The sequence below is a fragment of the Poecilia mexicana genome, unplaced genomic scaffold (assembly GCF_051168715.1).
Source record: "Poecilia mexicana isolate PSO_F unplaced genomic scaffold, ASM5116871v1 scaffold_6, whole genome shotgun sequence".
NCBI lineage: Eukaryota > Metazoa > Chordata > Actinopteri > Cyprinodontiformes > Poeciliidae > Poecilia > Poecilia mexicana.
The window spans coordinates 5,121,729-5,146,298 of NW_028263375.1; the positions used below are offsets into that span (position 1 = coordinate 5,121,729).

The window sequence follows — 24,570 nt, forward strand, 5'->3', positions numbered from 1 at the left end:
GTTTGGCAGATCTCTTCATACTGTCAGTTACAGAACATGGAGAAATAACAGATCTGCTCTCCTGCACAGGTTCAGTCAGGTTAATGCTTGGATGTACCCAGATCAGACATGACATGATGAATCCTGACATGTGAAGTAAAATATAGTAATTATCTCTTTTACACAACTCATGTTGGCAGCTGGGATTTATTAGGCAGCAATGGAACATTTAGTCATTTGAAAATGGGAAGTAATCAGGATTTGAGACTGATGAAGGATGAATTGAAACACCTGGACAGCTGGGATCAGAGTATCTCCTGGACTGCAGCCTTGTGGTGAGTTCCCAGTCTGCGATCAAACTGGTCCAAGCAAGGAATAACGGCGAATCGGTGAAAGGCTCATGATGCATGTGGAGAAAAACATCTTGCCAAAGTGGGCCAATCCAACAATCTACTCCAAGTAGAGCTGCTGCTTCTCCACATCACAGACAGTCAGTTGAGGTGCTTTGAACATCTTATGGAGAACTTTGGGTTCTGCCATCCTCAGTAAGGATGCTGCAGACCACTACTTGATGGAAACGACATTTCCTGATGACTTTGGCCGACTCTAGCAGGGTAACGATCCCTATCACAAAACAACACTGGTTCAGGAGACTGACAGTGAGCTGAGGTGCTGATTTGACCTCCAAATCCCAGATCCTAACCCAACTGAGCTGAGTACTCTGAGCAAACATGAAGTACAGGGCAACATAATTAGCTAGGTGGTCATAATGTTATGCCTGATTTGTGAAATAATGCTTTTTATTTTAGAAAGTTAATGTGGATGTGTAGAAGTCATTAAATGTGTTATGATTAATTTAGAGGCCTCGACAGAGGCAGAAACGTTCCAGCGGAGGTTCAGTCTGTTTTCATTCTCAGTACGGTGGAAGAATGAAATCCTGGAACGGAGCTGCGGGATTCACTCTTTCTGAAAATTAACACGCTTACATGTCGTTTGCTTCCCTTTGGTCGCAGCTCATGTCATGTGCTGGTTTAAAACTGGAAACCCAAATGAAGGCGAGGTTCCTGTGGGGCGAGAGCAGAAAAGGAAATAATCTATTATAGAAACTGGAGGCTGGCAGGCGGGATGTCTGCTGAAACAGGCTGACACACCGAACATGGCAGAGAATAAAGACAAGATTACACCAACCAAACAGGACAGAAATGTAAAACACAACCACTGAAGATAAGTGAGTAAACTGAGGAAGGCAGTGAATGACAACCGATCCGTGTTCTTCAGAAAACGATGGCCTGGTGTCAGTTTCACCTGTGGCCTGGTCTGGTTCCCAAGAATGGAGCAAGAAATAACTTTGAGCAATTTTTTCTTCAAAAAGTAATCACCATTTTTAGGTTTTACTAAATAAGTTTCACAAATCAAAGCTGTTTATGAGTGGGGAATAATTCCCACCAGCATAAGAACTGTACTTCACCTGCACATCTCATCTTTAGCCAAAGGAAAATGCTCTTTCACAACTGCAATAAAGGTTTTATAAATCTCAAATTGAGCTTTTGAACTACAGCTGATTCTTGTGCCTTTTTAACACAGCCCAACATATCAAACCCAAAAATATTCACCCCTGCATACATACCAGCCTCATTGACAAAAATAAATCTACATCTGCCATGGGGTATGAATAATTCTGGATTAAATTTTTTTTATGGGAATAACAATAAATAATAGAAGTTTTTATAGGAAAAAACTGACAACTTTTATTTGTCCCCTGATTCTATGGCACCCTGGGCAGAGAGCCATGTCGTCCATATTAAAACTGTTTTGGGTTCAGCTAAACCAGAATAATGACGACTGAACGAGTCAGTACAGTAAGTCGACTCTCCTTCAATAGGAAGCTTTGTGAAGTATGTCAGCAAATGATTACACCATATGGGCATAGCACTCTGAAAAGCACTTAATATTAATGAGTTAAATAATTAAAATCTTCTATTATTCATTGTAAAACCTAGTTTGGCTTGGCTTTCTCTGTTTGGCTATGATTTTATAAGTGTTGTATCTGAAGCAGTTAATGAAGGGAGTTTGTTCAGTTGAAGGATGTTTGTGTGGATTTGCAAAGAAAAAGAAAACTTTCATGTCCAGAAAGTTTAAATGAGAGGTAAAGTTAGGCCTCTGACTACTTAACATCACAAACGCTCAATCCCTTGAAGCTCTTGCATCAGTCCAAAGCCGTTCCAAATCCTCGGTGCTAGACGTGGCTTCCTTCACCTGCCTGACAGCTGTGAAGTGGAGGAGAGCAAAGTGCAGGGAGCGAGGAGGCAGGTTGGAGGCTGTGAATAATAAAATGGTTTAATGCAAAATATTACATTTAAAAGTCCTGATGTTTCTTATTAGGCAAAATGTCAGGTAGGGAACATCGTCTGCCACATCACTGAGGGATGGCTTTGCATTTCAAGCCATGCTGAGCTTTTTGATGGAAGAAGTGCTGTCTGAGAGTCGGGGTTGTTTCTTTTTCTATTTTGCACCCAGGGGGTTGTGGGAGTTGTTATTGGGGCTGATGGTGTCATGTCGTTCAAAGATCAGTGCAGGGTTGGATCTCAGGGGGCGGACAGAACCGAGCGTTTACCTTGACAACATCTCTCTTTGGATTACAGCGCATTCAGAGCTCCGACATCCTCTGCAGTATTTTTTGAGGTTCTTTTTTTTTAGAATGTCAGGAACTGCTTACTAAGAAAATAAAAGTACACATGAAAACACAAAGATATCTGAAAGAGATGCAAAATGTAGAAAGCAGTCAGCTGTAGTCGGTAGCCGAGTGGAAAAGCAACACCGGTTCTAAAACCTGCAAAGCAGATGCTAACAACAAAAGGCTGCTGAACGCGTTTTATGTGGGCCATGGAATAAGAAATGGTTCGCCCCTCCTCTCCCCAATGAGCATTGAATTAATTAGGTTTTTTAGGGATCTAGGTTTGTTTCCTCCCATGCTGTGCAGAAAAGGTTGTAAATATTGAGCTGAGGCAGCATCTGAGAGGCAAAACTTCAGAAGAGTTTAATATTAAAGTGGAACTACATCCCAAATCATCCATTTTTAATTGCTGATAAACTGTCTAAACAGGTTAGTCAGAGATTTGTTTTTATGTTTCTGTGTGAATTTTGACATTTTCATGTAAATTTGTCAAGTTCTGCAATATTTTCCCTAAAGTCTTGTTAGTGCTGCCTGCTTTAGGTTGAATGTTGCTTTAAGCAGCTGAATTTTCCTGTTGCTTACAAACAACTCGCTCAGCCCCACACTCTCACTCAGGCACGCCCCCTGGTGGTGAGTCAGGAGTTGAAGTAATGATCATTTATTGATTGCATTATGAGCTTTGTAAATGTGTGAATTTTTTTGGCAACATGGACAGAGAGTGGAATGTGTCTGCTGTGACTGCAGGCGGTTTGCTGCAGGAAGTGGGAGGAGCTTACAACGGCAGAGTTGCAGCGTTGCTGCAGACCGCCATAAGTCTTCAACAACCCAGAGAAAACGTCACTAGTTGTTTTTTTAAGATGCTGGAGGATCTGAAATTCCACTAAATATAGCAACAAAGTTCGTCCACCCTCTTGGACACACCCTTCATCGTGTCTTGGCTCCGCCCATTTTGGTGAAATTTTTCAAAATTTTCCAAGAGAGATCTGAGATTATGTTTTCACTGAAGGGTTGGTTTCAATCCACATTTTTTTCTCTTAAAAAAATATCTGCACTTCCTGTAAATGTTTCAAGAAACATTTACAGTCGACATTGTTAAAGAAATCAAGCAGCTTTTATTCATGACTTTTTGTTCAAGCTGTTTTTTATAAATAAACTAAGACTGTTCTGCAGAATATGACAATTGGTTGGGCTACAATTTCTCGACAGTTTCTCTTTACACATGTTCTTCATGCTGGGGGAGATTTCTGCTGTTGTTGTCTCTCAGCGAGGGATCCAACATGGTGGCATGGAGACGGGCTCCAAATGATTAAAATCTGGTTTTCTATCCAAAAAGAGAATCTCTGAAACATTTCAGGACTGCAGTGTATATATGAAGAAAAGGTAACAGCTTCAGCTAAAACCTAGAGACGCAGTCTGTTCATTTATTTAGGAGTGGAAATAAAATGACTTAAATGTGAACTAAATTTAATAAAGATAGCAAAAGCAATGAACAATCTCATATTCTGCGATTAATAAACCAGCTGCTCTGATTTGAAAAAAAATGAAAACAGTAAAAACAAAATAGTCCTCCTTCATAATGTCTACCTATTGATGTCACTATTTTTATTGTATTTAAACCTTCCTGATATTTTCAGTTCTTTGAATTTGTTGCTAACTTTTGCATCGATTCGCTGCTCAGATGAAACTCTGTGTTGCCTAACAACGGATCTTGCTGGAGGCTTTTTCTACAATTGTTCTCTGAGGTCATAAACTATTTTTCTTTTGAATATGTGCAGCTGAGGAGGTTTTGATTCATGCATACTTCGTAAAGTCCTGAAACTTTATTATGTTTCCTGTGAGGGAAAGGCATTTCTTCTCATTCTGACAGTTACTCAGAGTTTCTGTGGCTCATTTTTAATAATTAATTTTGCTTTTCTTTGCATCTTTATGTGTTTTTTATGTCTTCCTCCAAGCAGAAAGTTATGTAAAATATTGAACGTATGTATATGAATTCTGACATTATTACACCTTTCAGACATTATTATGGTTAACTTCCTTCCACCTTGACTTTCTGTCTGTAGTTTCTGTGAGAAATTTAATTTCAGACACTTGTGATTCTTATTATTGGAATATATTTTATCTCAAGCTGCAGGACGCCATCTGTTTTCATCTTCTGTTTGACAACATGTGTTTGTAAAATGTCAGAGCATAACTTTAATCATTGATATTTTCAGAGCAGCTGCTGAAAAAGACTTTTTCTGTTTGTCCACCAGTTCTTCATCGTACTGCTGATAATTCTTCTGGCAGAGCTGATCCTCCTCACCCTCTTCTTTGTGTACTCTGATAAGGTGAGTTTGGTGTGCTATGCTATGCATACTTTGTTTTACCTCGACTTGTTCAGTTTATTCATGCATATTTAATTCTCTCCTCTTCTGATTTTCACTGGACCTAAATTATAATTAAAGCAGCTTTAATTTATATTCATTCCAGCTTTAGCTGTCAGAAAACAAAATGACTCTGCACAAATGAAATGTGGTTCATCAGGAGCTTTTAATACGGCCACCATTAAAGCACTAAGTGTTCCTTTTCTAAAAAAAATAGATAAAAAGTTTTGATTTTGATAGTAAAATCATCAGTCATGTAAATGACTGCTAAAATTGGTGGTGTTATTTTAGCTGCTTACCTGATGTTAGAAGCTACAGATGCAGCTTCATTCCTCAGTCTTGTCTGTGAGTCTCCAGCTGGACCTGCCAGCAGCAGGTCTGAGCACGGACAGCAGAAACAAATCGGTTCTGATCAGTTCACTGGCTGGAGGATGGCCCTGCATGTTCAACTCTAAAGCTAACAGAGAGGGAATACCTTATTACCGTATTTTCCGCACTATAAGACGCACCTAAAAACCTTCAATTTCCTCAAAAGCCGACAGTGCGCCTTATAATCCGGTGCGCCTTATATATGGACCAATATTGAGCCACAACAGGTCCAGCAACGGACCTTACCACAGGGGCCGCGTTTCATTGGCTAATGCCCATTTTAGGTCACAGTGCAGCTACCACGTGCGTGACCGTCTCACAAACACAAGCTACAGTAGTAAACATATGCTAATGTACATTGTGGATCATCAAAACCATGAATGCCGACTTACCCAGCCTTGCAAGAACAATAGGCATCAGTGATCTTGTCCACAGCTATATTTATGCTGAGGGTGTGAGGATCTGCTGTTTTCCTCATCTATCGGTAGCTTTTAGCTGTGACGCGCACAATGTTGGAGGCATCCAGTGGCTCAAACACCTTGATGTCGTCCAAAAAAGATGACATGAACTTGTTGGTTCCCCTGTCCATTGTCGTGGCTGATATGTTGTGAAAATCCGGCAGAAATGCTACGCTAATTAACTCAGATCGAAATGAAAGACGTCATGTTTACTCAGACATGCAGTAGGCTGCTTACGTAGTTGGTCCACTACGGTAAGCAGCCGCCAACTTCTTTTTCCCCCGTAGAAGAAGTAGTGCGCGGTGCATGCTGGGATAGCTGTCAGAACACTGGTTTGTTAATAAAGTTTGATAATACATTTAAAGGGGGGGAGGGGCAGGGGAAGAGAGACAGAGACTGCAGCGGCAGCGTGTCGGTTGGTCTGTGTTACCCAGAAAGCAGTTGGGCATAATATCGCAACACCAACACCGTGAGTGAAACAACGGCTGGGCCAGCCTACTATATAAAGTACTCGGGGACCATTTCTTTATTAATGTGGATGTGTAATAATAGAGTATGAAGCGTGTATTCTATGCGCCTTATAATGCGGTGCGCCTAATGTATGAAAAAAGTCCTAAAATAGGCCATTCATTGAAGGTGCGCCTTATAATCCGGTGCGCCTTATAGTGCGGAAAATACGGTAAACAACAGGTACCTGAGCATAACGGTCTGAACCACACTCATCTGGACGCCAAGCTCTGGTAGAAATGATGCAGCTGGTTTTTCTTTTAGTTGTTTTTTGTTGTTGTTGTTTTTCTTGCTAAATTTTATCCTAAACAGCCTGAGAGAGTTGGGCTTGATTCAAGTTTGTTGTGCACGTCTTTAAGACTTTTCTTCTTTTTCTCTATTGTCTACTGGGACAAACAAATGCATCTAATCTAAATCTATCTTTTTGACTCCACTTCTTCAGTTCAAACCTACCAACAGCTACACTCAATCCAAATAACTAGAAGTAAAATTTAGCTTTCCTAGAGCTATTTTTCTGTTATTTCCTGTTTTAATTATTTAGCTGAAGTCTAAGCTAGCAGGAAAGTTACAAAAGTTTAAATAATTTCTCTGTACAAAGGCAACAGTCAGGAGTTGAGTAAAAAAAAAATCCAGAGCCTGTTTATAAACACATTTTTATGTAATAAAGACAGTCACCAATAATTGAAAGAAAGATTGGATGACAAAATGTTCCAAAACCTGCAAAAATCCCTAAAACTGATCAGGGAGGAACAGCAGCAATTCTTCCCAGGATTCTGTCCTGTCAGGTTAGATGGGGTTGCCAGATATGGCGAATGTATCTGGCAACCCCAAATATTTGAGCCCCATTTCCAAGCATTTTGGCACAGTAACCACGCTAAACATCACCAAATGATTGGCAGAGTGAAGCACGGTGGGGGCTGCATCATGTTTTGGGTTGCATTTTCTCATCAGAAGCTTTTTATGTATTTATTTAATGAGGTCAGATGATTGGGTCTCATTTAGAACCTCAACATGAGCTCAGATTCACGGCAGATAAAGTTCTGATAACCTTCCAAACATTGAACTTTATTTACAGAATAAAAGCATTATTTCATTCAGTCGGGTTGTGGGATCCTGACAGTTTCCTACTGAAGAAAACTGAATGCTCTGAATCCAACAAGGTATTAAAGGCATGCACACATATGCAGTGAGAGGTTATTGCAACTTTTCCTTCGTTTCCTGTAGACTTATTTTTCTTTTTTATAGTTGAGCTGAATAGAATAAACCGAAGATTGAAAAAGTTTCAAAGTGATTTATTGTACTCTCTTTTTCATATCACAAAACCTGGAAACTTAACAGGAGTGCTGACAATTTTAGAGCCATTGTCGGCTATATAAATAATGAAAATACTTTTCAGCCTAACATATCATATGTTACCTATTGAAAATAACTCCACTCCACTCTCAGCTGTTGATGTAGGGAAATGTCAGCCTTGGCATGTCGGTGTCTTAAAGTAATAAGAGTTTCCCAGTTGTCTTCCAGGGTCAGAGCCCCCTCCCCCCCTGTTCTTGTATATTTAGTATTTTCTGCAGCAGAAGCTTGAATGTCTTCATGCTAGCGTTAGCCCAGCAGTCAAAGGTCAGGGTACCAAACCGCACCAGTTGGCTCCGTGTAATTAGCCTGCCGTGTTTCCCATGACCTCAGCAGGTGAAGTCAGGTGAACGTCTGGGGCGACAACAGATGGAGTTATTTCAGGCTGCAGATATTACCCGACTATATTATCCACAAGTGTTTCTTCACTGCGATGACAACTTGTCTTTCACAGTACAAGCACTTACGACTTCTGTTTGTTTTCAAGGACAGTTTGTTGATAGATGTGTTTTTTCTCTCCTACTTTTAACCCTCGGGACGTCAGCTAATTTTCCGTCTTTGTTCAAAGGTTATTGCTCAAACTTAAACTCTCAAGCAGATAAAGGAATTCATTTAGCAGCCCATCAGTTCTCAGATTTGGATCAGCTCTCACAGGCATGCCAAGCCAGGAGTAAATATGTTTGATGCCTTATCAGCAAAATATTTCTGGCTTAACTTTTTATGGAGAAGGGAAAAAAAAAAGAAGAAGAAATCTTGATCCCTCCTGGGGAATTTAAATGGAGAGCCTCTTTGCGCTCCCGTCACCTGTGAAGTCAGAAAAAGATAGCGAAGCAGGGCTGAGGATTTTTTTTCCAAATGAGAAATGAAATGAGTTTGCATTAATAAAGGATTGGATGTTGCTCTGGGAGAACTCTCTGATCCACACATGTTCCAGTAAATCCCCCATAACGATTCATGTTCGTCCCATCTCGCAAAATTACAGTGAGTTTAGACCTAATGGGATGTGAAGCTGCGATAATGTGGATCGGGAGCAAATCTGTTTCCTTTATTGGTCTTCAAATGTCATCGGCAAGTGAAGCTATTAAAGCTAATTATGGGAACTTTCAGCTGACTTCTAAACAACACGCCTGCAAAGTTAAGGGGATTGTTTAGGGCTGGATCATGAGTTACAGACCAACTGAAAGTCGAGATCAGATGAAGGACAAGCGCTGTACATCACATCCAGCAACAAGAAATTGCTTTTTTTGTCTTTTTCGCTCCTCAATTTCCTCATCTTAAGTGAGATTACATATGCTGTGTGAGGCTCTCGGCATCCGCCGCTGCAGGCTGTGATCAGAGGAATCTCTAATTCACTTCTCCTATTTGATCCTCTAATCACAAGGCATTTATTAACAAGTCTGGAAGACATACAGTTGTTGGCAGCTTTTAAACATAAATCAGCCTGCAAGACACAAAATGTATCTTTTAAATAGGCCATGTGAAAGTCATGAGTGACGCCTCGTGTGAACTTCAATCCTCCTTGTGTGACAAGCTGTCAAACACATGGAGAACGCACCAAAAAGCTGGGAGATGTTCTTCTGAAAGCCTTCGTTTAGCTGGTCGTTCTCTCACATTTCCACCTGTTTATTCCAGCATTAGAGGCGCCTTTCTCCCCCCTAATGGAGAAATTCTTGTTCATCTTCCTCAGCCCAGCAGTTGTGCCTGCAGGTATGTGTGTGTCCTGCTTTTTTCCCTCCGCAGCCCTGAGATGTTAAGCTTCCTGATTAAATGTTGTGTAGAGGCGCGTAGTATAATAAAGGCCGGGCCTGCAGTTAGCAAGCAGCTGACTGCAGCAGATGGCTGGACCACAAACCAGATTACAGCCATCCGTCTTGAACGCTGTGACCTCATTGCGCCTTCGTCGCCCAACACGCCCAGCCGAACCCTGCAGAAGGTTTATTAGGTCGGAATGAGAGCGAGCCACAATACGCAGCCAGAGAGCGGGGCGGGGGGTGAGGGGGGCCCGTAGGGGAGTGTGCAGATGGAGGTGATAGAATGAGTGAAATAAGATGTCAAAACCTTTAATTTACCTTAGAAGGAGCTCCAGTCATGAAGGATGAACCTGTATTGTGTGGAAGAGTTTCATACAGCAGCCAGTGGAATTACTGAGGCCTTCAAAAGTCACCTAACTTGGAAATAAAGTCAAAATCAGTTTGATTTAATCTGAATCTAAATGCACCTCTTCCGTTTCTGGTCTCAGAGGTTGACCAGAGAAGAACAAGCATCATGGAGACTAAGGAACCCAGCAGCCGTTAGCAGCAGGGTTAGGTTTAGAACAACACTCCAAGTTCTGAAGAAATGAGTCTGCAACAAATGATGCAGGTGCACAGCAAATATGGAGGAAGGTGAACTGGTCTGATGAGGCTGAAATCACAAGCAAAAAGTCATGCATGGAGGAAACGTGATACTAAGCATCATCCTGCATATTCTGTCCCACCTATGAAACACGGTGGTTGCAGGATGATGCTGTGGGTTGTTCTCCCACAGGGACAGGGGATATGATCAGAGTTTGCAGGAGGCCAGAGACTGAGGTGGAGGTTCACCTTCCAGCAGAAAAAGCAGGCCAAACATAAAGCCAGAGATCTAATTGTATGGTTTAAATTCATTAGTTTTTGGTCTCTGTTCCGCTTGGCGTTCACATATGTATTTGAATTGCACCAGAGTTCACTTCAGCCAAACCTAGGCCAAGGTTTGTAGGTGAATCAGAGTTTGCTTTTTTTTGTTTTTCACCTTCCCAAATGAAGCTGACTTTCTAGAAAAACGGACTAGAGTTCAATTAAAGCAGACTAAACAGGGCTGGTGTGAACGCACCCTTAGGTCCACACCTCCTCTAACACACATGGATAAAATAAATGGCTCATTGGCAGAATCCTGAGGAACCTGATGACGTGGTGTGGAGGTAATTTAGCTGTTTAATTCAGGTGTGAATTAAACTTTTAGACGCAGTGATGCGTCTAAAAGTTTCAGACCCCGGCTCTAGATGCAAAAGATGGTGACTGTAACACGGCTAAGTGTGGTAATATTCAGACAGAGTACTTGCCTCCCATGTCTCCCTGTACGGTCCCGTCTGTATAGGCGGGACACTGTTCAGTCATTAGCCATGCGTTACTTTGCCAGACCAATTCCAGACGTTGAGGGTCCGTTTACCTGCCTGTGTCTTGGCCTGAGGCAGCGCGGGTTTCCAGAGCAACTGAAGGAAATAAGAGTCATGTTTAATGATGTGCTGCTGGTAACCTCTGACTCTGAAGCTGTCTGCCTCCAGATCATTTAGACTTTCAGGATTGTAAAGCTTTTGTCCAGCTCTGTGTAGTGAGATCAAGAAGGAGACGTAGTTAGTGTCTTTGTTTCCAGAGAAGCTGGCAGTTGAAGCCCTGTGGTTCGGTAATGATCATGGAAAGGAGACGGGTTATGTTCCAGAGGGGTTCAAAGTAACTAATTATGGTTAAAATATCATGCATAGAAGATCATTTGCTTAATTTAACCCTAAAAATGTGTTCAGCAGATGAGCTGAGGAGATAAGCCTCCGATTCTTCTGTGAGGCAAAACCGTGTTTTACTTTCATTCTCAAAAGCAGGAAGCAGTGGGAGTATTTCTGCTGGATGTTCTGCTTTGACTGCAACCAATTTAATTTAATCAGTTTAAATAGAGTGACTAAAACAATCTGGCCTTTATTGCAAAGAATAGGCATCAACACCATGTTTTACCCCATGGGATGATTTATGGAGCCTCTTCTGCTGGAAAACAGCAAATGGTTGTGATGGAAAGTCTTGCACTTTTAATTTATTCTACGAGGATACAGAGTACAGGCCTCATTACAGTTTTGCTCAAGCATGACCAGATATCTTCCCAATGTAACTACATTTGTTTGCATCAAAGCAAAACAAATAACCAATCCTCCGTTACAGAAAAAACATAATTGTTCAGAAATGAAAGTAATATTCTTGGCTTGAGCTGGTATGAAATTTTCACAGCAGGATATCTTGAATAAAAATATTGGCTAAATGGTGCTTCTGTTTACACAAGGATGAAAAAAGAGCGTATGATTATTGAATTCACTTTTATTAAAAAGCAAGAAAAGCAATTATTACTACTACAGCTGCAAAAATAATAAGCTTTTCACAAAATCTAATGCAGGTTGTGTTCTGTTGATTATTTTTTATTGTAGAGATGCTTCCTGGCAATAAACCTTATAATGTTAAGCCTGTTTATCTCCCTTTAAATGGAGCCACAGCAAGTAAAACTGCATTTATGTGTTTAGCAGCAGAGTTCAGTCAGAGGGTTTCGCCTTTTAGCTAAATGGCATTTTCTCTCATTTATGTTTTTTGTCTAATTTTTTGGACTAGATGACTGAATATTTAAGAAAGACCAGATCAGTCCAAAAGAAAGAATGGATGGTTAAAGCATATTAAAGTCTTTGTTTCTCACCTTTCTAATATAACTGAGAAAATATTTCCATTCCGATGCCGTCCTGTGTCGTCTGTCTGTCTGGCCAATCTGTTCCCTAAGCTACACACAGCTTCAGGCTATTAGCATGTTTTATTTTAAGTGTAATTTTCTTGTACCTTCATTTTCATGCAGAGAACCTTTAATAGTCTCACTGTGGAAGTAAAAGTAAATGTGTAACTTGGTGTAAAACTCTTGACTGACGTATTCTTTAGCTCATTAACATCTTGTTTTTGAGCAGCATCAGTTCATCTTTACTATTCGTGGTTCTTGGTGGATTTTTTGGCACGTAGTATTTCAGCTGCCAGAGGCAAATCCTGACATGAAGTTTCGACTGGCTGTGAAAGTCCCAGAAGAACGAGAATCTGACTGGGGAGCATATTGGAGCATATGACCGTGAATGATAACGCTGCTCCTTGACATCTGTGTGTGTAAACTGTCACTTATCGCTGGTTTCCAAGTGGTTAAAGTTGTGAAACTAATCAAAGTAGAAGAATTTTCAGGTAATCTCTCTGGGAGGGAAATGTTTGCTTATGGAGGTCTCCTGTCAGCGGACCCAGAACAGGCCAGCATACAGTTATTCCAGAGTTTGTACTTGGTTGTGTTTATGCACACTCCCATATACACCATCTGGGATCCAGTGTTTCACAGATGGGCTGTGCTTTTTATTTCAAGCAGCTGTGTTCAGAATGGTAATGTCTGCACCACACAACCTGCAGAGTAGGTTGATTATTCAGAGTTTGTGGGAATCTGACTCTGCAACGCTTTTAACTACTTCCTGTTTTCTATAAGAAGTTGCGCCTGAGGCACCATCTGCCTAAACGGCAGAGGCAACCTTTATTGTCTGTTCGCAACATTTGTGATTGCGAAAACACAAATGTTGATTTGTGATTTAGGGTGCGTTCACACTGTTTAGTCCGCTTTAATTGAACTCCAGTTTTCAGCCTAGAAAGGTGTGAATGTGTAAACTGTGATTCAGACTGAAATAAAAACTCTGGTCTGCCCACAAAGCTATAGGTCTCAGTTTGGTTAAAGTATATGTGAATGAAAGCAGACTGCCGACTGCTCCATATGCAGGAAGTGGAACATAGAGCAGGGAATTCTGGGTAAACACAACCAAAACAAACGTGAGTCCAACACAAGAGGGAGAAATGGTTTATAGTCTTTAACCAAAGAAAAATCCTACAAAAAGTTGAAATCCATTTTGTTTCTATTTAGTGAAGAAGGAAGCTGTGCCCTGTGTCTTCATCAGAGGTTTTTATATCTTTTGGTGCAGCGCCACCATAGGTGAGGAGGGGAAATGTTTTTTCAAAAAGTTTGGCTCATTTGACACAGCAGAGTGAAGGCAAATCAGACTGAGTCCACCAGACGGCTCTAAATATCAGATCACTCTCGCTTTTTTCGAGCCGTCAGCTCCGTCCTGAACCCTGGTGATGAATATTGGGTGTAGCATCACATCAGCGCTGACAGGTCCCAGTGGACCTGCTCTCTCAGATGTTACCTTGTCATCAAATCTGGAGCCCAGTTAAGAGAGAACTGGGTTCTCATGCTGGGATACTTTCCCTGTCTGCAGTGGGGTCAGGTGTGCTTAGTAAAGTGAGGCAAAGCTGAGGAAAAAGAGCCCAAACACCATCTGGTAATTTAAGAGAAATGTCTGTTATTGCTGTTGTCTTTGAGGACAGGTGGTGAAAGCTCTCCCTTCTGTTTATGTGAGCCCAGACATAAAATCCACTCTTCCCTTTATGCCGTCTACATACACACACACTAGTCACTTTGTTAGGTACACCTTATTAAGTTGGGTTTTTTAAATCTGAAATATTCTGGTCCATGTTTGCACAGCAGCATCACCAGCTGCAGATCTGTCTGCTGAACATGGTGACAGTCTGCCATTCCTCCTCATCCCAGAGGGGGCGCTGTGGCTCTGAGTTCAGGTGACTGAGGAGGTCATTAAAGATCAGATTTATGTTCAATAAACCAACTTAACTTTAACCATTAACCTGCTGGAAGTAGCCATCAGATGGGTCCACTGTGGGAACTAAAGGGACAGCGTGGGATTTAAATGATGCTCAGTTTGTACGAAGGAACACAGAGAAAACGTGGAAAAATATCCCACACACCGTCCTGCCACCAGCATCACATCCATCCAACCAGGAGAAGTTCGTCCAATCTTTAATGTCCAGTTTTGGAGAACCTGTGTGAATTACAGCTTCATTTCCTGTTCCTGTCTGATAGCTGATGAGGGCGTCTGGTTGCATCCAGGGATGGTATTCCAGGTGCTTTGGTTGCAACAGTCTGAACTCTGGCATCAAGGTCCACACCGCTTTGACTCGCTGAAAGTTTTCTTTTTGCCTCTGGAGACTTGACAGGTGATAGTGAGTCAAGTCCAGTCAAGATTGTTTCATAGTACAACAAGCTAGTTCAAAGGGCTTTACATGTTCAGAACCTAAAACGGCAAACAAGCAACAAACATCACATGTTCACAAACGCCATGATCAAAATCATCAAAAATCATTATCAGATATTTAAATGGATACTAGAATTAATCAAAGTTATTATGAATCAAAGGCAGCTTTAAGCTGGTGGATTTTTAGCCTTCATTTAAAGAAAATCAGTTTTTCAGCAGTTTTGCAGTTTTCTGTAAGTTTGTTCCAGATTAGAGAAGCATAGAAGCTGAATTCTGCTTCTCCATGTTTGGTTCCGGTTCTTTGGATGCAGAGCAGAACCAGAAGATCTGAGAGGCCTGGAAGGTTGATCTTTAATGTTTTGTGGTGCTAAGCTGTTCAGTGATTCATGAATCACAGTTTCATTAAGTCTGTTCTCCAGGGAGCCAGTGGAAGGACTGTAGAACTGAGGTGATGCTTCGTTTTCTGCCCTCCTGGTTTTAGTGAAGAGAAAAACACGAGCAGCAGCGTTCAGGATTAGGATCGACATGGATGAGTTTCTCTAGCCCTTGCTGGAACGTTAGTTTTTTAACGTTAGAAATGTTTTTCAGGTAATAGAAGGCTGACTTCGTAACTGTCTTTATGTGTCTCTGAATGTTCAGTAGTTTCTAGCGGTACTAACTGAAGCTGTGTGCTGACAGTTGATCAGTCGGTTCTGAGATGTTTGAACACCAATCAAGTTACTTAAATTCTTTTCCTTTTATTTAAAACATCAGCAAGTCGCTGATGAGTAAATGCATTAACTTGTTGCCATGGCGATTTGTGTCAGTTGAACAGGTGAGCCTAAGAAGGTGACCAATGATTTTATTGTGCTCCCCCCTGTTTTGTCTCCGTTTCCCCGGCTGGTCGGCTGGACCTGTCGGACTGCAGTGATGAATGTTCTGTCCTGTGTGCAGAGCCAGACCTGGCTGCCTGGAGGAAAGCACAAGCTTATCTTTGTAATGAGAAGTGTGAGCTGTGTCTCAGGCCTTTGTCAACACATGCCACACATGAAATATTGCACTGATGCCCTTTGGCAACTTTCAAATAAAATTACTGGAAAGGAACCTGGATGTTGCCTCTTTATGTTGTCGCTGAGGACTTTGCAGTTCCAGCAACAGAAGCTTTAGTCAAGAACTTCGTTTTCCCCATGAAGTATTACGACAAAAATGTGTTTTATCTCCTCCTTTTTGTTCTGAGCTCATTTGCCTGACTCTCATCATTAGGTTTCCTTTCAGACTTTTAACAAAGACGCTCATGCGAGAAATGGAAAATGTGACAAGCCTTAGTGGAAACTTCTGTTGCTCTCTGTGTTTTTACTTTAAGGAGGCTGGAGGGGAGAGGGGGGATTCTCTCGTGACTGTGTTAGTGTGAGGAGTCAGTAATGAGTGAGCAACATCACATATAGCCCAGCATGGGGAGCAGATGATAAAAGATGGAACCGGAGTACAAGGCAGAGATTGATGATGCGGCTCATCATCTAATTTTCCTGCAGAGGGACAGATATGGTAAGACCAGCAGATCTTCCTCTGCATCTCTGAGAAACAGAGTGAGAAACAGCAGTGCAACATGGAATGATGCAATTATTATTTCAAAGCATTAAAGGGGGTGTGTTAAATGGCTTCTTGTGGCTAAAGACCTTAGATTTACCAAATAAAATCCCTCTAACATTTATGTCTGTTCTGCTGACGGATTTTGTTGCCTTGCAGCTTTAAAAACGAGGATTTAAAGTTTTATGGGATTTTTTTCTGCCTGATCTGAAGAATATTAGATCAGTCTGTCAGTACTTTTGTAAAGTTTTCATACCGTTTTAACGTTTTAACACAGGAATGTGTTCAGTGTGGTTCTCCTGCTGGAAGCTGAAACTCCAAGGCTCTAACACCGAGGTGTCCAAACTGTGGCTCAGGGTGTTTTTTTAATCCTTTGAGCATGCAGCATGTTTAAATGTTTGCAGATGGATCAACAGTATTATGACTTCCATTGGAAGTGGTTTTCTTCTTGCCACTCTGTGATGAAAGGTCAGATTTATGGAGTCACAAATGTCTGGTTGACGGATTCCTGAACCTGAGCTGTGACTCTCTGCAGCTCCTCCAGAGTTCTCTGGTTAACGCTGACCTCTTTGTTGATCTGTTACATAAAATGCATCAAAGTTTGTGGTTGTGGCATAAGAAGATGTGACTGAATTCAAGTGGTGTAAATGTGTTTGCATTTGTAGCAGCATTTACAGCATAAAGGCTTCAGGAGCCAGGCACAGCGTCTTCTATAGAAACCAGGCTGACAGTATAAACTGGCTGCTTCATTTTATTTCACGTTCTTGGCGAGTAAAATCCTTTTTCAATGAGCAGAGAATGGCTGAAAGCACCTTGCTTTGTTGGAAACTGACACACAGGATGAACCTCTTTCTTCTGCTCGCATTTTAAAAACATTCCCTCTTCTCTCTCCCTTCAACGAAGCATTAACTGTAGAAGAAAGTGTGATCCCTTTGTCTTGATTTTTTTTTACTCGTGAAAACAACATACAGTATTACATCGCTGTGTCATTTTTCTTTCCCAGCCGTAATTATCTCATATCTGAGGAGCCTCCTGGTCTCTCTCTCTTGTTAGCAAATCCTCGCAGGCACAGCAAACAGCAGGAGAGCTGGGCTCTGAATCTGTATTTCATTAACACATCCAATGAGATATTAATCACCAGACATGACACGACCCTAAGCACGTTGTCGAGGTTCAGTCAAGAGGAAAATGATGCGCTTGTGCTGTGAAAGGGCAAGTTTTAGCGAAACAGTGTCAGAACCACAAAGTCTGAATTATTATTTTTGAAGTGTGTTAGTGATGATTTGAGCAGCTGACAGTCGTATCTACACAGACTGTTAAATGTTTAAAATGCTCTTTTATTTCAGACTTATGGGAGTGAAAAGGGAAAAAAAACACATATAGCTTTAGATTTAAAATAATGAATGAATGATTTGCTTCTCACACTTTGTTTCTCCTCCCAGCAACGGGCCGAACCGCCTCCTAACGCCGTGATGATGCAAATAAATGGCTTCAAGCAGGAGAGGACTGGCCGCAAGGCCCAGAGCTCAAATATTATAACCAAAAAAGTATTTTAAAAATCATTTTAAATAAGTTTTGAAATTATTTAAAATTACTTAAAATAATTGGTTGATATCCTTGGAGAATTTTGGACTAATCCAGTCAGATCTGTCGGTCCTCGCTGACTGGAGCTGAAGAGGAGCAGAAATGTGCAGAAGAGAAGAGGAAAAAGGCTAAAAGCCGACGAGTGAACTCAGAAAATATGCCAAACTGGTTTATCATGAAACTGTTAGAATTAATACAATTTAAAAATAGCTGAAAAAAAATAATTTTTACTAAATAATATCTGGGTAAATTTTAGCTAGAAGGGTAGAAATGCTTATTATAGGAAATTAAGACTTATTTTATTCTGACTTAAAACATGCATAATAATGTTAGCCTACAGAGTTTTGTGTAATTTGTGTGCAGAACTTCAGTTTTGTTCTCCATCTCTGTGTCAGAGATGGAGGGATAATTGTGTTTGTTCTGAAGTAACGCTATGAACAGACAGTTTCTAACTTGGTGTTATTTTATCGTGCCATAAAGTTACACTTTGCATGTGTTACAGTTTATTATTAAGAAACATTAATACTGAAATAGATGATTTGTGGTAGCCAGAGAAATAAAACATGTGAAATTCTTTGTCAGTCATACTTTGATGAGGATCTGTTTAATTTTACATGGACATGTGGTCTTAATATGAGCATAATTATTTGTATGAACTGTATATTTCATAAAACACTGAGAAGACACCTGTAAGAGTTTGACATCTGGTTTTACTTCAATATGTAAAATGTCCTGGTGGAGAAAGAGCGTTTTAAAATGGCTGCTCTCTGTCATGAAGGCTGCTGCACTTGTTTTACCCAGCCATGTCTTCAAGCTGCATTCTTACTCTGTAACATACAGTCATTACCAAAGGAAGCGGAGCTCCGGTTGGGAGGTGAAAGATCCAGAAGCGTTTGCCAATTAGCTTCAACTGGAAGATTAATGACAGTCTGTTCCACCGCATTATGCAACCTTTTAGGTTCTTTTGAAGGTAATCTTTGTTTCATCTGAAGAACATGAGATAATTCAGAAACAAAAGTCTGTGAACTTCCAAATCATAGAACGATTCATTTTTGATAACTGTCTTAGCCTGGAAGAACAAAAATAGATTTTTTTTGCTGTAGTGAGTAGAGGCATGCTATGAAAGTAAAACAGAATCCCTCTCCATCTGTTACGCACAAAAGGAGCATGGATGAGCTTCCGCTGCAGCAATTGGCAAGAAGAATATTTTACCTGGAAAGGGGAAAAAATGGATTAAGTTAAATGCCAGGAAAATTTGGAAGCAGACATCACATCTGTACATAAAATGATGAGAAGAAAATGCCTTCAGCTACTGAATAATGTGCCCAGCACAGCTGTGGATGCACAAAAGACCTCCTGACAAAGCGACTAAACTGAAGATTTAAACACGGTCTTCAGTCTGGAGCTGGTTTGGAACTGGTGCTGGAGTCGCTCCTTTACTGGTTCTGGTTTGGAAATCATTCAAAGCGTATCTCTTATTTTAAACGTTGTACATACAAGCAGAGCAGACATAGACGAGCCCTTCACAAAATATAAATATAGATGTTCATTTATCGACATTTAGGTTCATTTATGGGTTTTGAATATTCGTTTGAAGCCCAATATTTATTTATCTTGATTGAAGAGGACAACTCTGTGTGCCTTTGTATGAACTGAACATGATTCTCTTGGGTAGCAATGGGCCTGAAAGAGAGTCGGCTGACAGATCCGCAACTTTGTAGCTGTTTTTAGAAACGCTTCAGAAAATAAACGTTATAAGCTAAAATCAATATCAGTAGGCCGGGCTTTGTAAAGATTGGCGATCGGCCAGAAAACTGCAATCAGTGCACTTCTAATTTCCTCATGACTAAGTATTGTACTGTCACACATAACTGAGTTCACTGCTGCGGATGCAGTGGGGTGAAACACGCTGCCTCTGGACTCCAAAGCAGTGCAGACATGTTCTCCAGAGGGCCGGATCGCCGTCTGGCAGCTGATAGAGGAGTCTGGGTTGAACATTCGGACACAGAAGGAAGCAGGTTGTTACCTTTTATCTCCTGGGATCAAACTGCCAAACGTCTTTTCATCCGTCTCTGACAGACACCGCTCAAAGTTAGCAGTAGCTTTAAATGGGGAAACATATTAATATTATGATTGACACATTTTACTGAACTTCAGGGATGCTTAACTCTTTATTCAACCATAAAAGTAAAAAGTTCATTGCTAATTTTAATCGTCATTAAGGCGAATTTCACTCAATCAGTCACTTTACTTGAACACAAAGTAACACTGCTGAGAAAATAAAGGCACCAGAAGAAGAGATATCAGGAAGTTTCCTTCATTTTCTCCCACAAAATCAAATACTTGTGGAATGAAATACAGCAGAATCTTCACCAGGTCTATTTGGACATTTCAGACCAGAACCAATCTCCTTCCTGATTGGCGTGACGGTTGGACATTCATCGTGTCCGTAGTTATTAATCATAACAGAACTGTGAAGAGCTTCTCAGGATTCGGTCCATTTGCTGTTGCTGCTCTTTTTCAAATAAACCCTCATGTTTGACTCAGCATTATTAGTCATTTCATGAGGAAAAACAACAATCCGTAAGCAGTCATACTCGGTCCTCTAAAAGCACTCTGCACAGCGTGGATAATGGCCTGATTGTTTACATCTATATGAAAACCATGTTGATTTGAAAAGGGGGAAATATGTGACTGCACAGCTGCAAGCACTCGAGCTGACGCTGCCTTCTTGAATCTTAACGCCACATAAAGACGGGGAGGAAAGCTGGAGTTCAGACGTCTGCCCTCGCTGAGCCGACCACTTCACGCCGAGGCGGCTAACCTCAGGCTAATGTTTTCTCTTTACCTGCAGGTGAGCGAGAACGCTAAGCAGGACCTGAAGGATGGGCTGGCTCTTTACAACTCAGAAAACAACATAGGCCTTCGAAATGCATGGAACATCATCCAGGCGGAGGTCGGTAGGCCTCACACTACACATTACACTGGTGTTACATTAGCATCAATGTTTAATCACCTAAATGCAAAGTTATTCTGACATATTCCAGCTAATGCATTTCCAGGCGTGTAGCTGTACCATTATTGTGACGTTAAAAACATCCAACCTGGCTGGTGGAGAAGAGTCCTTCCATTATTTAAGACCAACAAACTAATTAAAACACAGAGTTGTGTGCAGACTCTGACAGGTGTGCTTGTGTTGTGACGCCAGTGGAAGTGCTGCGGCGTCATAGCGTACTCGGACTGGCACGATGCCCTGAAGGAGAAGGTGGTTCCTGACCGCTGCTGCCAGGAGCATTACCAAAACTGTGGCCGCAACTCCACCAACATGTTCTGGAGCCGGGTGAGTTACAGCTTCCACTCACACAGAACAATTACAGTGTGGTCAAAAACGTCTCAAAAGACTCAATTATAACAAAGATTAATACAGAGTTTGGTTTTTATGGTTTCAGATACTAAAACCCAACAGTATCTGATCTGTGGAAGCAGGACATGCGCTCAGTATCGGTCTGGGCTCCTTTTGCTTGAATTCCTGCATCACTGCAGTCTGTGGTTCTGCTGCGGTTCAGGAAGCCCAGCTTGCTTCAAAGCCGACCTTCAGCTCATCTTTCATTGGTTCTGTTGTCCCACATTCACTTTGACAGCTGGCGTTAGTTCAGGCAAGTTTGCTGGTGTTGCCATGGTGATTAAAGCAGCTTTTGGTACTTTTCGGCAGTCTGGACCGGTACCAAGTTCAGTCAAGCCATTGCCAGTAGGAAGAATCAGCTGCAGTAGCCAGTCTTTCTCCCAAAGAGGGCAGCACTGAGGCAGTTTTAGGCAAATTATTGCAGAACAAAACAAATTTACACAAAAATGTAATAAATTATACAGAAACATAAAGGTAGCACAGTTTACTGACACAAAGGTTGATTTGAGGTTTAGTAACTCTTAACGTTCTTAAGACTGCTAATTTCTGTTGCTTGTTCTCTCACTTTTTTCTTCCACTAAACTTACCATCAACCCTTTTTGCCTCATCATTGTTGTGAAGCGAGTCGGTGAGCATTCTTCCCCAGGATTGTGTTGCCTATAACAAAACATTTCTTCATTAAAAATCCTTTTTATTGTTCTTCTATAATATTCAAATACATCACTATGTCTAATCATTCTACACAATTCATGACTTTTGCATTGTCAGTTGAATTACTAAAATAAATGATGTTTGAATTTATGAGACGTGGCTGAAAGAGAACATTTCTTGTTGTATTGTCCAAACCAGAACAGAGATGCAAACACCAAACACAAACAGATGGAAAGGGAGGGAAAAAAAGCAAAATAATATTGAGATTAATACGAAACAACCACAAACTGACAGCAGAAAGATTCGACATGAAAAGACCAACATCTAAAAATGATATCAGACATTAACAGCAGCCAAAACAAATCTGGAAAACATCTGAGGTGTTTTTGCTGATGCACAATAAGCTTACTAAGCTCTTTATCTCATGTTAAGTCTTTGTCATGCAAACTGATACACATGCAACATAAAATCCACCATCTATTGCACACTTGCTCCACTGATTGCATAGTAGCTGATTTTCATTTAAACCTGTTTAAACATTTCACTTGTACTGCAGAATTTGGATCATTACGGAGCTTTTTTTGTTGTTGCAGCACAACGTCCTCAACCCATTACAAGTCTAATTTCCTATTTAGTCTGGCGTGTGGTTTGTTAGCAGGTCCAGAGTAAAGGATTAAAAGCTGTAATGTAATTGCCAAAATGAGAATAGGCAGACAATGAGGTGGTCCAGTGGGAAAGCTCATCCCTGAAAGCTTGTGTGTAATCCTGCCCAGAGGAGCAGCTGCCTGATATTTCACAATCCCCCTCAGCAAGAAGCACCTCTTTAAGACCGAAACCGAAGTGAAGTCCCTCACCTCTGAATAAGGCAACAGCAGAGAAAGACGAGTGCCTTAATCTGCTCACATTCATCCACAGTCCTGCATATAGAAACCTGACCTTATGGGGAAATTCACGTGTTTTGACACCTCATCTGATATTTATCCATGAGGATGAAATGCCCTTTTTATTTAACTGGTTGGTTGACTTTTTCCAGGTGACTGAGCAGCTGAGGCCCAAAACTGCAACATTTCTGACACGACTCGCCTCCCACGCTGAAAAATGCTCATTTTCCCCTGTTTTTATTTTTTTCTTTGGCATTGCAGGGCTGTTTTGAGAAGGTGGAAGAATGGCTGGGTGAAAACAAGCATCTGCTGGGAACCATAGGCATGGTCATCTTGGTAGTGCAGGTGGGTGTAACAAAATATATATATTTCTTTCTCCCTCCCCTGTTGCTCTTTTATGCTTTTGCATGTGTCTGACAACATGTTAAAAAAGAGAATAGAAAGTGTGCATCCAGTGGCCCCCTGTGCCATCTTGTTCGATTGAGAAAGCTGTGAAGCTTTGGCTCGGTGGGCGTTCTGGGCTCCCACACATCTAGAAATATTGCGGCTCTGTTCTCTATTCCTGTCTGGAAGATTCAAAGCTGCGTGGCTTTGAGCCAAGGAGGCGGCAGTCAGGTAAGGAAGAGCTGTTAGACGATCGGAGAGCCAAGATAATGAATATAGAGAAGCAGGGAGAGTTGCAGATTAAAGCGTCACTTTTCTTCTGCTTTATATCCATCCCACTTTCACTCCCTAAAACAGGAACTTTGGTTTGTTTTGGAGCGTGATGTTCAACTGGGAGCTGCAGTCATTAATCTGGGAACTGAGTTTGTGGAGATTAAAGGTGTTTTCACACCTGATAGCCGGTAGAATCCGTTTGATTGGAAACCATAATTGCAACATTTTTGTCTTTGGTGAAAGACCACGAGCCGTTTCTTCTGCTAGCGCTAGCCTAGCATGTGTGTTTTGGTTGTATTTACCAGAATGCCTTGTGCTTTAGTCCACTTCCTGTTTCTGGAGCAGTCACCGTTCTGCTGCCGTTTAGATATGCATCCGAACGGCAGAGTTCAGGTCAGCCGAACCGAGACGGGGGTTCTTAGGACCAGAATTCATTCTTTGGTCCGTATCAAAGTCCAATTACGCATTCACACCTCCCCAGATGAACTGGACTTTCTAGGCAAACAGACTGGAGTTGAATTAAAGTGGATTAAACTGGGCTGGTCTGAACGCGCCCTGAATGAGAGACACATCCGTTTATGTGTATTTATGATAGTTTGGTGTGAAATAAAACCAAAAGTCTATCAGGAGATGGAAAAAGTCCACAACAGCTGCTCCTTTTTTCCTGCATAGAGAGAAATTTTATTAATTTAAAAGGGAAATGATGAGGATATTTGTTCCAGCCTCAGTTTTGTGTGTAATTTCTGCCACTTTGGCCCAGTTCTGGTTTATTCCCCTTTTCACAATCACAGATCCCAGTTTGCACCTTGATTTAGTCCTTCCTCATCCTGCAGTCGTCCCCGCCGGCAGCTGGAGTTATTTTATGTGACCATTTCTCTGCACTTTTCTGTCTTTTTTACTGAGCACTTTTAATATGCTGATGCTTAAATAGCTCTAACCAAACTGAATGCAGGCGCCTTGACTGAATAATTTACAAACTGTATTTCAAGAGAAATGTGTTGATGCTGAGGTAATAAGAGTGATAGCAGCAGTTTAAGCTGCTTCCAGTCTGTCACAGAGCACTTCAAGTAAAGATGAATCACCTGTTAAGGTGGCTAATAACCTGCAGCCTGCAGAATCAGGTGATTCCTCTGCTCCTGCTCTAATGTGCTCACAGATCTCTACAACCATTTTTCCAGTTCCTGTGATGAGAAGCTCAAACGACGTCTGTTGATTCGTCTCAACATTAAAAATCTGCTGAAT

The 24,570-nt window shown here is 41.2% G+C and overlaps 1 protein-coding gene across 2 annotated transcripts in view; it reads left to right on the plus strand.

The window, feature by feature from the left end:
* tspan9a (tetraspanin 9a) overlaps positions 1-24,570 on the plus strand; it is a 215,162-nt gene that overhangs the window by 175,774 nt on the left and 14,818 nt on the right. For both annotated transcript variants that reach the window (XM_088006114.1, XM_015005377.2), the window contains 4 exons: positions 4,906-4,980; positions 20,591-20,692; positions 20,945-21,076; positions 22,933-23,016. In XM_088006114.1, the coding sequence (XP_087862240.1) occupies positions 4,906-4,980; positions 20,591-20,692; positions 20,945-21,076; positions 22,933-23,016 (393 nt within the window). The remainder of the gene's footprint in view (positions 1-4,905; positions 4,981-20,590; positions 20,693-20,944; positions 21,077-22,932; positions 23,017-24,570) is intronic.